At 44.3% G+C, this 13,988-nt stretch overlaps 1 protein-coding gene across 2 annotated transcripts in view; it reads right to left on the bottom strand.

The window, feature by feature from the left end:
* PPP1R16B (protein phosphatase 1 regulatory subunit 16B) overlaps positions 1-13,988 on the bottom strand; it is a 186,394-nt gene that overhangs the window by 131,577 nt on the left and 40,829 nt on the right. The window contains exons 2-3 of one of the 2 annotated variants that reach the window (XM_029612241.1): positions 6,958-6,999; positions 3,786-4,199 (exon numbers count right to left, since the gene is read on the bottom strand). In XM_029612241.1, coding sequence (XP_029468101.1) covers positions 3,786-4,032 — 247 coding nt within the window. In that variant the 5' untranslated portion in view covers positions 4,033-4,199; positions 6,958-6,999. The remainder of the gene's footprint in view (positions 1-3,785; positions 4,200-6,957; positions 7,000-13,988) is intronic. The other variant, XM_029612239.1, reaches the window with a different exon arrangement.

Below are 13,988 nucleotides of genomic sequence, written 5' to 3'. Positions count from 1 at the left end.
AATAAATCAATAGTATAACATAAAATTAATCTCCATAAATAAAATGCAATAAATAAAACAATCATTCCACAATGGACAACATAATTCACAATTAAACAACAAGAAAGCAAAATTAATAAATTATCAACCTAACTCATTAGTCCCTAAACAGATGACCCATTTCTTTCCACTGCTCCAGAGATCATTAACAGTTTAACTAGTTTAATAAGAGAACTTTCTGGAAATACTCCAAAAACCATTAACAATTAAAAGCAGAAGTAAAAAGGAAGCCCTTTACTAGCTTCCTAAACATGCAGTAATTATCCACCTTCCGTAACGCACTACGTAAGCCGTTCCATAATGAAGGAATATCACAGAAGAAAGCCCCTTTCAGCTTAACTTGACAGAGCTGGCTGCTGTAATAAGATCTCCTCCGAAGGACAGAGATGTTTCACTGGGACATAGCAGGAAAGGCATCTACTCAGATAAAATGGTAATTTCCCATGGACAAATTTCAAAGCAAACAGAAGTTTAAATTTGCTGCAGAAATCCAAAAGGTAACAAGCATAATGTCTGCAGACATAGTAATATATTTATTTATTTTATTTATTTAACATTTTTTCTATACCGACATTCGCACGAGACATCACATCGGTTTCCAGACAACAGCAAATTCAGCCAACAGGGCTTTACATTGTAACTGATATTATAACTGGGGGGGAGGGGAGGGAAGGGACAGGGCAGTAACTTGGAACTATATGATAATAACGAGGTAAAACTACAAAAGGTGAGCAACCAACTTTTGTATTCTCTGTAATTTCACTAAAGATTGTTAGTTAGCTCAATGAAAACTGAATTACCATACAGTAATCTAACCTGTTAATTAGCAAATGAATCAGTGTAGCCAAGTCCTCTTTCAGTACAACAGATTAACAGATAAAACTGATGCAAATGGAAAAAAAAATCTTGATCAGTTTAGCTATACAAGGTCTCATTGTGAGCTCTGTATCACAACCAAAATATTCCCCATCCAATTCTACTAATGGGCTAGCTACCCAAATTGATAGCTTCTTAACCTCAAGCATCTTAAAAAATGGCGCAGGCCAACCATTGCTCCTACCATGTGACAGGGGCTATCGGTACCATTGGCTGGCCCCTGTCACATGGTAAGGGCAAAGGGCCATCTGCGCCATTTTGATTAGTGGCAGCCAACGGCCCAAGAGGGGGAGATCGCTCTCGGGACCCCTGCTGGACCACCAGTGACTTTAGGCAAGTTTTTTTTTGGGAGGGGGGTCGGGAGGGGGGGGATTATAATTAATTAAATCTGAAGGGCTGGGGTGGGTTTGGGGTTTTGTTTTTTTTATGTGCCCTTCTCCCCCCCCAAAACGATAAAAAACCCTACCAGGCACAATAGCCTTCCTTATGAAAAGACAGTAATTTACCACTAATGCATGTCCTATTGAGAAACACAACAAATAAGATTGATACAAATGCCTACATGCTAGTAAAATACCTCACCTCGGTCACACACACAAAGCCGACCTTCACCAAGGACAGAAAGACCACAAATTATAAATATGGAGACAGAAACTGGAATGGAAAACCAAAAAAGCCACTCTGCATGCAATGCAAACCTGGAGAAATGGAAACAAGCATAGCACCTAACATAATCCCAGGATCTGCAATAATGCACACAAACTAATCCGCACACAGTTACACCTGCATTATGGCATGCACTCCAGCAGTAATAACCCTATCTATGAAAAGGCAACACTACAAATATTAAACCAGGTCCTAAACACCAATATACTTCCTATTAGGAAAACAGAGTAAGCCAAGCTGCTATAGATCCCCACAAAGAAGTAATTGTAAAACTATACTAATTAATGTTTCAAAACAGCTGATGAACAGAATAACATCCAACAATTAAAAACTCATAAAAATGATTTAAAAATTGTCCAAATACCAATTAAATATTTCAAAACAGACACATTACATAATACCCAATAATTAAAATGGCAGTCAATCAAGAAAAATAAACTTAAAAAGCCGCCTTTACTTACCCTATCCAGCAACTCTCCTACTCCTTTCTCTTGCAGGCCAATAGCAATCACCAGAAGCAGCAGTGGCTGCTGAAGCTCTGTCCTCACAGTCCTCTTCTTAGGGCCCACAACCAGTCATTCACTCACACACACACACACACCAATTACACCCCATGACCAGTCTTGGTCTCTCACGCACACACCAGTAATCTATCTGACCAGTCTCTCTCACACACACACACTAGTCATCTTCCTGACCAGTCTCTCTCTCACACATAGAAACACATCACCTCCCTGACCAGTCTCTTTCTCAATAACACACATGCTCTCTCTTATATACAAGCTCAAAATCACACACAAATGCTCTCACACCCAAACACACACCAGCACTCACCCAGGCACCCATTCACACCCACACACACCAGCACTCACCCAGGCACCCATTCACACCCACACACACCAGCACTCATCCAGGCACCCATTCACACCCACACACACCAGCACTCACCCAGGCACCCATTCACACCCACACACACCAGCACTCACCCAGGTACCCATTCACTCCCACACACACCAGCACTCATTCAGGCTCCCATTCACACCCACATACACCAGCACTCACCCAGGCTCTCATTCACACCCACACACACCAGTACTCACTCAGGTACCCATTCACACCCACACACACCAGCACTCATCCAGGCTCCCATTCCCACCCACACACACCAGCACTCTCCCAGGCACCCATTCACACCCACACACACCAGCACTCATCCAGGCTCCCATTCACACCCACATACACCAGCACTCACCCAGTCTCCCATTCACACCCCCACCCCAGCTTCCATTCTCACATACATGTACCAGACCTCACCACCAAACCTCTTCTTCCTTCGTTGCAGGAATGGGCTCCAGTTCCGCCATGGCTTTACTCCAGCGGGACTTCTTTTTCGCCGCCACGGGGATGGGCACCTGTGGCAGCCTTGCTTCGCCGGGTTGGGCTTCTTCGCCGCCACAGGGAGCATATCCCCGTGGCGGCTTCGCTTCAGCACTGCCCCTCCTCCCAGCCCCTCACCCACGGCCTATGCTATGCCCCTTCTTCCTACCTCATCGACCAATCAGAGGCTTCCTCCCTTCCTCCTACTCCCACTCGCAGATAGAAGGAAGTAGGCTTCCGATTGGCCTGCGTGGGAGCAGGAAGAATGGAGAAGGTTTGCCATTGGCCCGCGGGGGCAGGGAATGGGGAAGCACAACCAGGGCAGTGGGACACCAGGAGCCGCGACACACCTGCTGGTGCTTGGCGACACACCGGTTGAGAATCACTGGTCTAATGAATATATTATTTATATGTCTTTTACTTGTTTTATATGTAAATACTTTATGTTTATGTATGTTTTATTGTACATCGCTTCAGCCTTTTTGTGGGAAGCGATTAATATATTTGATAAATGAAAAAAAGAAAGAAAGAAAAAAACCAAAACCGTCTCATTATCAACCATAAAATCTGCTAATCTGCTCAACGATCTCTCAATGACTTCTTCAGGGACACTGTTGTTCCAGTGTTCAGACATAAACTGTCAATGCAACCCCTATGTGCAGATATTCCAGGTAAGCCCAGACATAGTTCTGCTAAGGTACTGCCATTTGTTGAAATGTAGCCCACCCAGAAATACAGGCTCCACGCAACCTTTCCAATGCATCTCACAGTGAAGAGTATTTTTAACAAGCAGCATACCAGAAAAAAAATTCAGCAACAGGTCTTACCTTCATCCACATCATTCCTCAGCGAGGCCTCCAGTAGAGCCACGCTGGCCTCGAAGGAAACCTTTTTGCGACTCGGGACGGCTTTCTTTTTTTCGTGCTTCCGCTTCTTGTTCTGCAGCTCCTTCTCGTACTGCGCCCACTTCTTCAACTGCTGGGCACGACGTTTCTGGGCGGCTCGCAGACGCTCCAGTGTCGGCGCCTTCTCCAGCAGCTGCAGCTCTGTCAGCAAATCCACGGGGTTGGCCATTTCCCTCCGTCAGTCAAGAATAGGGAGGGGCATGTGACTCACTTTGTTCCCCTGGCGAAAACTTTCAAGACGCGCACCGCAAGGCGGCCAGGAGCCTCACCACCATGACACTGGAGGGCTGATTTGAGGACAGCACATCCCAGATCTTGAGGTGTTCATTTGTAAACCTTAAAAAGAAGACAGAGAACGAAGGAATTACAAACCACTAAAGAGGATTCACCTAATCAAAGGTCTGCCAGTGAGAGAGTATTTCCTTTTCCAACTGTTTGGTACAACACAAGAACCCTGTTACACCAGATTTAATGATGACCTACGAATGGGGCTTTCTGATTGCTGTGAGGGCAGGCACTGATCTATGGTTAGCGTAAAAAGTATCCCTCAGTGCATAAGAACATAAGAACATGCCATACTGGGTCAGACCAAGGGTCCATCAAGCCCAGCATCCTGTTTCCAACAATGGCCAATCCAGGCTACAAGTACCCAGCAAGTACCCAAAAACTAAGTATATCCCATGTTACTGATGCTAGTAATAGCACTGGTTATTCCCTAAATCAACTTGATTAATAGCAGTTAATGGACTTCTCCTCCAAGAATTTATCCAAGCCTTTTTTTGAACCCAGTTACTCTAACTGCACTAACCACATCCTCTGGTAACAAATTCCAGAGTTTAATTGTGCGTTGAGTGAAAAATAATTTATCCGATTAGTTTAAAATGTGCTACCTGTTAACTTCATGGAGTGCCCCCTAGTCCTTCTATTATCCAAAACAGTAAATAACTGATTCACATTTACCCATTCTAGACCTCTCATGATTTTAAAGACCTCTATCATATCCCCCCTCAGCCGTCTCTTCCTCAAGCTGAACAGCCCTAACCTCTTTAGCCTTTCCTCATAGGGGAGCTGTTCCATTCCTTTTATTTTGGTTGCCCTTCTCTGTACCTTCTTCAGTGCAACTACATCTTTTTTAGGTGCGGCAACCAGAATTGTACGCAGTACTCAAGGTGCGGTCTCACCATGGAGCAATAAGAGGCATTTTGACATTTTCCATTCTGTTTGCTATTTTGACTGCTGCAGCACACTGAGCAGACAATTTCAATGTATTATCCACTATGACGCCAAGATCTTTTTCCTGGGTAGTAGCTTCTAACATGGAACCTAACATTGTGTAACTACAGCATGGGTTATTTTTCCCTATATGCATCACCTTGCACTTGTCCACATTAAATTTCATCTGCCATATGGATGCCCATTCTTCCAGTCTCACAAGGTCCTCCTGCAATTTATCACAATCCACTTATGATTTAACTACTCTGAATAATTTTTTATCATCTGCAAATCTGATTACCTCACTCGTATTCCTTTCCAGATCATTTATATATATATATTGAAAAGCACTGGTCCAAGTACACATCCCTGGGGCACTCCACTGTTTACTCTTTTCCACTGAGAAAATTAACCATTTAATCCTACTCTGTTTCCTGTCTTTTAACTAGTTTGTAATCCACGACAATCTTTCTATATGCTCTGTGATTTTGATCTTTAGAATAGTTTCTACTATTTTTCCCAGCACTGAAATCAGGCTAACTGGTCTATAGTTTCCTGGATCAGCCCTGGAGCACTTTTTAAATATTGGGGTTACATTAGCCACCCTCGAGTCTTCAGGTACACTGGATGATTTTAATGATAGATTACACATTTTAACTAATAGATCTGAAATTTCATTTTTTAGTTCCTTCAGAACCCTGGGGTGCACATCGTCTGGTCCAGGTGATTTGCTACTCTTTAGTTTGTCAATCACGTCTTTCAGGTTCACAGTGATTTGATTCAGCTCATCTGACTCATCGCCCTTGAAAACCATCTCCGGAACCAGTATCACCCCAACATCCTCACACAGAAGCAAAGGATTCTTTTAGTCTTTCTGCACTGGCCTTATCTTCCCTAAGAGCCCCTTTAATCCAACCGACTCCCTCACAGGTTTCCTGCTTCAGATATATTTTTTTAAGTTTTTATTATAGGTTTTGCCTCTACCACCAACTTCATTTCAAATTCTCTCTTAGCCTGTCTTATCAATGTTTTACACTTAACTTGACATCCTTAGTATATAATAGTGCACAGTTATATATTACAAAGGATGTATCTGTATTGGTTTTGCTGGCAAAAAGCATGCATTCTATTTACTTGGATCAAGCCTCACAGTGGTATCAGAAGTTGGCTGACTGGATGCAAACTGAACAACCTGATGTTTTGCATTAATCAAAAATGTGCATAAAGATTATGTTCAATTATGGTCAGATATGTATAACTTGTTAACCCTTAAGATTCAAAGTTTTTTTTAACTCTAAGTGGGTATTCCTCCACATTGTAATTCTCTCTTGGATTAGAGTTCTTCATAGTTTCAGAATACTTTCACATAGTTTATCTATTCTTCTCTTCCTCCCCGACTCACCAGTGGCCCAACTGAGTTCTCCTCTTGTGGATGAATGTGTGAGAGTGCACGCGCACGTGTGTGTGGGCGTGTGTGTGTGTGTGTGTGTGGGAGTGAGTGAGAGAGAGAGTATGATGGATTGAGGGTTAGGGTTAATACAAAATGTATGGGAATTATCTCGATTATCTCTATTTTTCACTTAATGCAATATTTTTATATTTGGTTGTGTTCTTCTGTTTCTTTGTATTGTCTCTACCACTGCAAGTGTTTTGTAATATTCATTCCCATGTGAATAAATAAAATTGGCAAAAAAAAAAAAAAAAAAAAAGCAAAGGATACATCTGTGCTTTCTCCATAGGAAACCATTGACCTAAATCCTTTCAGTATGATCCGCTACACTGGTTTTCATGAAAATTAGGCATGCTAATTATAAAGGAAAGGCAGCGGGCAAGATGAACTAATCAACCTAAACCAGTCTCATGTCTCAGCATTTATTTTTACCTGTAAGGAAAGCAGAAGTGGGCCTGATTATCAACTGGCAATCTGAAAAAAAAAAAATATATATATATATCTTCTTTATGCATTTGTGCTCCTCCTACACATACATTTCCTCCCATTAGCTTGGTGAGTTACTTGCTGAAAAGGTACAGACAGCACAGGGTGACAGCACAAGAGGACGAGCAGAAAGGAGAGGGCAGGCCAGAGAAAAAGCTAAGTTCCTGCATCTCCTTCCTGTGTGGAGGGACTCAGGTGGAAGACTCACGGCCATAGAAGACAGGAAGCATTTCACTTTGTCCTTTTCCGATACTTTGATTTTGTCCTTTTTAAAGTCTCCCCTTCCACTAGCTCATTCTCCCCTCAGAGTATGGCCTTTTTGCTGTGCCCTGGGGGCTCAGAGAAAATCCTCCAAATCCACTATCTGCCTTCAGTAAGGAGGTCAAGGAACAGCAAGGGCTTTGGGCACGGGACATGAACAGGGCCTGAAGCTTCACCTCCTCTCCTAATCTGATTAAAAGGACGGTGACTGGATGAATTGAGGAAGAGACCCTGTTACCTTGGAAAGTCTTGGCTTCCTCTGAACATTACTTTGATAAATATGACCCCCACCCCAGAGGACTGATTTATGAGCATTTTGTACCCGACCTTTCAATAAAAGCATCTCAGAATTTCCAATGGGAAGGAAAATCAGAGCAATTTTTGCATTGTTGCAAAATGTTCATCATTATTATTCAGTTTTTCTCTGACTGGGGCACTTTCCAGTAAAGCTCGCATGGCATATAAAGCAGTATAAAGTTACATGGTAAACGGAAGATTAAACATGGCTAGCCCGGATACAGGTCAGGATATGCGAGGTGGAAAAGCCAGCTTTGTAAGTTTAGCTCTAATGAGAGAGAGAGAGAGAGAGAGGTAGCATCCTGCACACCTGAGGGGAGAAATCATCCCCGTCTCTGTGGGACCTGGCATTATCTGGAACCTTTGATTGCCTTTGCCATGTATATCTGTTTCCACTCCCCAGGTCCATTCCTAGCCCCTCCTCCCAACCCTCACTCCCACGCTTTTTCCTGTTTGTCCACTGTCACATCTATGGCACTTTTTATCTATCGATTTCTTTATGCATGTCTACCTGAATACAGTTAGTTAAAATAATAAAACAGCAGCTGTTAAGTAAATTCTTAACATACTATAAACAGAGCTATTATGGAACATTTATCACTGCAAAACCAACCCTGAACTCATTAGGTCTAAATTGTTCAAGCCTTGTATTATGCTAAGCGCTGTCAATCAAGTTCAGTCAGAAGCCCGTCAAGAACAAGGGGACCCTGTAATTCACTCTAATTGTTCCACCGCAGCCTTGCGCTATGCCAGATTTGATGCTCTGCTGGTGACAGGGCTTCACGTTGTGAGAGACACATGTAAAGGAACCATCTGTTGTGTGAAAGACCCCCTGTCTGTGACAGCAGAGATATGTGCTGGATCTATTCTATGATAGGCTATATATCGTGATCTGCTCAGGCTGATCAGCAGAAAATTATATATATAAAAAAAAAAGCTTACGAGTTGCCAGGATGTACTCCCACTGAGTATACCTATGTGGGAGTGGCATTCCCGTGCAGATGAGATGTCTTAGTCAATCGCACACTAGGGGAGAGGACCCCCTCCCCCCCCCCAGCAGCATGTGCGTCTCTTGCTGCTGTCGTTTAGCTTTCCGGCTCTCTCCAGGCGCGCGAGCCTCCCTCCCCGGCTACCACTTTCCCTCTCTCCCAGTTGGCTCTTACTTTCTGCCAGGTGACGGATGGGGACTGCAGCCAACCTCGAAAGAGTAGAAATTCAGACCGGGACAGGAAAGAACCCACAAGGCCCAAAGCTTGAAACGGTACCTCCTCCCGTTTAGCTGCCAGAGCAGGGTCACAGACACATTAGGCGTTCCTTTTTACTTTGTAAGTAACTCTGTACTAGAATTAAACTCTGTTGCCATAGGGCCAGGTGTAATAGCACCCCCCCCCCCCCCCCCCCCCCGGCATAGACACACAAAAAAGGGGGAAAGCCCTTTTTTTCTCCCCTACACCTTCCATTCAGTTTCCTATTCACAGTTGGCAGTGGAGAGGGAATAGTGAGAACAAGGAAGGGTGGTCAGAGGAACAAGGAAGTTACTAATGCCTCTAGCAGCTGCCTCCTTTTAAGAAAACTATTTATGAAAATGTCTTTTTTTATTGCTCTACTTGCTAGCAATCCTAACCTTCTGGCCAAGAGCGATCCCTGCCTGGCCTTCTGGCCGAGATGGGGTACATATAACCGTGGAGAGATAACAGCTTGCCATAACCCCCAGCTGTTTTAAAAACCCAACCAAGCAAGTGATGAATTAAACCTCCAGTTTAAAAAAAAACAAACAAAAAAACTGTCAACAATCACCAAGGAGAAAGGCGAGAGCTTGGAAGAACCACATCATAAGAACTGCTCCGGTCAGGGTGGGATTTAGCCACAGGCAATGTAAGGTATGGGCTAAGAATGCCAAATTCTGAAGGTAGCCAAAACCGAGAACTCATGATGCACCTTCTGATTTCCTGATCCTCTGCCTATGAGCGCTGTAATCTTAAATTTGGCCATGACTCCGGTTAACCTTCCTGTCACTCAAACGGAATCCCTCCAGCTTCCCAGGAGGTTGGTAAAATCAATCTGGAGAACTGCTGCCTGGGAGAGTAAGAGAAGCTTTCTACAAACACTGGACAGAGACGTCTGGGAGAAGGAGCCCTCAATCACAGCTCCTTCCTCTATCAAGGATCTGTATAGACCCCATAATGCACGACAACAGGATTAGCACGTCAGATTAAAAAAAACAAAACCCAAAAAACTATTAATTTGCAAACAAATCCACTCCTTGCTATTCTTCTTCTAATTTGCAAGCTCCAGGCAGCAGAGATGCCCAGTTCAAGGAGAGCGATTTTAAGCCAGTCCTGGATTTCTGACAACCCCCACATCCTAAGGCACTCTGATACCTGCAGCACTGGTTTCAAATGGTAGGAGCAGGGACTACAAATACCACAATGCATTGGGATATCAGTTCCAAAACCAAGTAGGGCCAAAAGGAAGCTCTGAGTGAGCTGCTCAGCTAAACCCTATAAGGTAGATTTTAAAATGAGTGCGCACGCATCCATGTGCGCGCGGTTTCCGGCGCGCACACATGGACGCGATCATTTTATAACATGCGCGCGTCGGCGCACGCATGTTATAAAATGCAATATCTACGTGCACATGCGCACCAGATTTTAACATCTGCACACGCATGTTCGGGCGGGGGGTAGAAATTTCAAAAGTATACGCAGCGATGCGATCGGACCTTTGCCCAGTTCCCTTCCAGTCCGCTCCAATTAAGGAGTGGACTGGGAGGGAACTTTCCTAACCTTAACCCTATCCTTCCTCCCTCTTCCCCTCTCCTCCCCGACCCCTAAACCTACCCTAGCTTTCCCATTTTTTAAATTTAATTACTTGCTGCTCCTCCTGTGCAGAAGTATCTTCCGCGCACTGGCCGGCTGCCGGCGCACGCTTCTTTGGGACAGGGCCTAATGGCTGCTGTCCCGGCCGGCACCTGCTCTGCCCCTCCCCACCCCACCCCTTTTTGTTGGCCTGGCACTTCTGCGTGTAATGGGGGTTAACCACGGGGCCAGGCCCATTCTAAAAGGCACGCTGTGCGCACAAGGCCCAACCGCGCACCCATCCCCCATTTTTTCTACACGCACAGGCCTTTCAAATTCGGGCCTTAAGAGGGTAATGTTTAAAGCCATTTTAGCCAGGTTAAGAGCGAAATACATACAGTACCTGAATGTAATCTGCTGTGAAGGGTCTGAAAGGTGGAACACAAATAAAATAACATTTACTTGGGTAAATTGAGCCATCTGAAAATGTCCTTTCTCTGGTCAGGTACCAGCATGTGCCTATTTTCATAGCCCACTCACATTAGGCTGCGTGAGAAAGGGGGCGTTCCCCAGGCATGTAGTTAGGTCGGGGAGGAAAAGAGTGTACATGGACTTTTCAAGAGGTCTGTGGGCTGTCACTGCTGTGTCTTGCCCCGCCCCCTGCACACACTCATACCCCACCCCTACACTGGGCTGCCAGCGCAAGTAGCAGGTGCAGAGTGATCAAAGACTTTTAGCTCATATCTTTTATTCCAGTTTATTTTTAAAGAGACACTACCTGGTTTTCTCTTTGGAAGTTAACAGCAAAGAGAAGCCACATATTTTATAACTACACAAGCTATTTGAAAATTGCCCTCCATACGTACAAGGCAGGATGATTTTCCTTTTGCTTTGGGTTTCTTCCTGCTTTTTTCAGCTGCTGGGCCAGTCATTAAGTGACCTCCTCTGGGCTATAGCACCTTGAACCTTCATGCATCATTACCTGGTGCATCTTTCCCCCTAGTCCAGGGGTGGCCATCTTCTGGTCCTCAAGAGTCACAAAGAAGCCAGGTTTTTAACATATCCACAAATTTGCTGAAAACCTGGCCTCTCTTTGTGTCTCCAGAAAACTGGAGTTAGCTACCCCTTTCCTGGTTTACCTCATCCTTTCAGCTCACTTACCTCAGGCACCACAGTGACTCACCGGGGATCCTTCCAGAATCTTGCAATCTGGGGCCCCACTAGGTGTCACTGTTGCTCAATGACCAAGATTCCCCCCTTCCCAGGGGATTGTTAATGTTTGTTTTTGCAGCATCCGCAGACCTGGCCAGCCCGGGGAGCAGTGTACTGAACCCAGGTCCTTCACAGGGCAGCTTGCAGCACTAGCCACTGAGCCACAGGACCATCCCAAAGGCAGAATTTCCAACTAATAATAATCACTGAACTAAATACATTAGAAATTACAAGCAGAAATCCACAAAAAATAAAAACAATGATTTTTTTTTAATTAAAAAAAAACTCTTTGCCCACATTTACTCTCCTCTTTTGGAATCTGGAGATGAGATCTGAAGTCGGCGAAACAATGAGATCTGAAGTCGGCGAAACAATGTGACAAGGCAATAGCTAAAGCCAGAAGAATGCTGGGCTGCATAGAGAGAGGAATATTGAGTAAGAAAAGGGAAGTGATTATCCCCTTGTACAGGTCCTTGGTGAGGCCTCACCTGGAGTACTGTGTTCAGTTCTGGAGACCATATCTCCGAAGAGACAGAGACAAGATGGAGGCGGTCCAGAGAAGGGCGACCAAAAAGGTGGATGGTCTTCATCGAATGACTTATGAGGAGAGATTGAAGAATCTAAATATGTACACCCTGGAGGAAAGGAGGAGCAGAGGTGATATGATACAGACTTTCAGATACTTGAAAGGGTTTAATGATCCAAAGACAACGTCAAACCTTTTCCATCGGAAAAAAATCAGCAGAACCAAGGGTTACAATTTGAAGCTCCAGGGAGGAAGACTCAGTTCCAATGTCAGGAAGTATTTCTTCACAAAGAGGGTGGTGGATGCCTGGAACGCCCTTCCGGAGGAAGTGGTGAAGACCAAAACTGTGAAGGATTTCAAAGGGGCATGGGATAAACACTGTGGATCCATAAAGTCTAGAGGATGTGAATGAAGAGAAGAGGCATGGGGGTAGCTTGCGAGAATGACGGGTACTACCTGGAGATTATTATCCTTATTCAATAAACATACACACGGTTAATGCGACACCAACATTGCTCTATGCTTCAACGGCAAGAGGAAATGTGGAAAAAAGGATTTGCATCCACTACCCAGAATCAATTAAGCCTGATACTTCACTTGGAATACATATCCAGCGCAGCTCACTGCTTCAACGGCAGGGGGAATGAAGAAAAGATGATTTATATTCAGACAACAACCAACAAGGACTGAATTGCACAGGCTGGGAAGACAAGCGTGGGAGTAGCTCGCTTATTACGGCGGTTACTACCCCTAAACAATTAGCTAGATACTTCACTTAGATGCAGCACCAACACTGCTATCTATATCGATGGCGGGGGTGGAAGGGAAATAGAACCAAAAAGTTACTTATAAGGGCCAAGAGTAACAGCTAAGTATGAAAAAATAAGTGTGAAAGCTTGCTGGGCAGACTGGATGGGCCGTTTGGTCTTCTTCTGCCGTCATTTCTATGTTTCTATCTATGTTTCTATAGATCCCTAAACCTATGCTCCCTGTGGACCTGGGGAGGGATCCCTATACCCAGAACTGCATTGACTTTTATCTCCACCCACGATGAGATTTCTGACCACAGAATTCTCTGCCACTTACATTTTAACAAAGGGAGGTTAAGTAATATACTCCACATTACAGAGTGAGATGGTGGTGGGATTAGAATGAGGATCTTAAACACAGCTATGTGGAAAATTCAAGGCCAAACTCGAATCAGGCAAATATCAGCTAAGTTTGCTTTCAAATGAGTTTTAAAGTATTCCCCACATTCCCTGGACAAATCTGTTGAAATTTCCCCAATATATTTGGGGGATACTCAGCCACATATTGGAGGTTTCATTGAATTATACTGGAAACCTTTTACTTTAAAATAACCGCTAGCTTGCAATACCAACCTTCCATCCGAACAGGAGCCAATAATGCTTTACAAAACACCAGTATGTCAAATATACCCCACAGAAGTAATCAAAGTAATTCTCACACAAACGGATGGAGGCTCCAGACTCCCCTGTAATGCAGTTCTTACCTACCTGCATTTACTTGGTGGATGATGGCAGCAAAATCAGCAGTCAAAAAAAACTTCCAGGGCCGCAATATGGCTGCTCTGGCTGTGGCCTCCTCCCACCTTCCTTTCTGGCTCCATGTCACTAAAACCTACCCATGCTAACTGACAGCTGCCGAATTATCACAGCCTGGTTCAAACCAACTAGTCGGAACAATTTGTATATTCTTGCAGGAACAGTACTGTCAAACATCTGAAGCATCAAGGCCAGTTAAAGAGAGAAGAACTGGCAAATGGAGGACACTAGACACTCTGCACAATCACATTGTGGCAAAAACCACACCTAAAGTCCTGCAACAACTTCCTCAAAACAACAGCAGTAATTAACCGCACG

Source organism: Rhinatrema bivittatum, chromosome 8 (assembly GCF_901001135.1).
Source record: "Rhinatrema bivittatum chromosome 8, aRhiBiv1.1, whole genome shotgun sequence".
In the NCBI taxonomy this organism is placed as follows: Eukaryota; Metazoa; Chordata; class Amphibia; order Gymnophiona; family Rhinatrematidae; genus Rhinatrema; species Rhinatrema bivittatum.
This window is presented reverse-complemented; position numbering and strand designations above follow the sequence as displayed.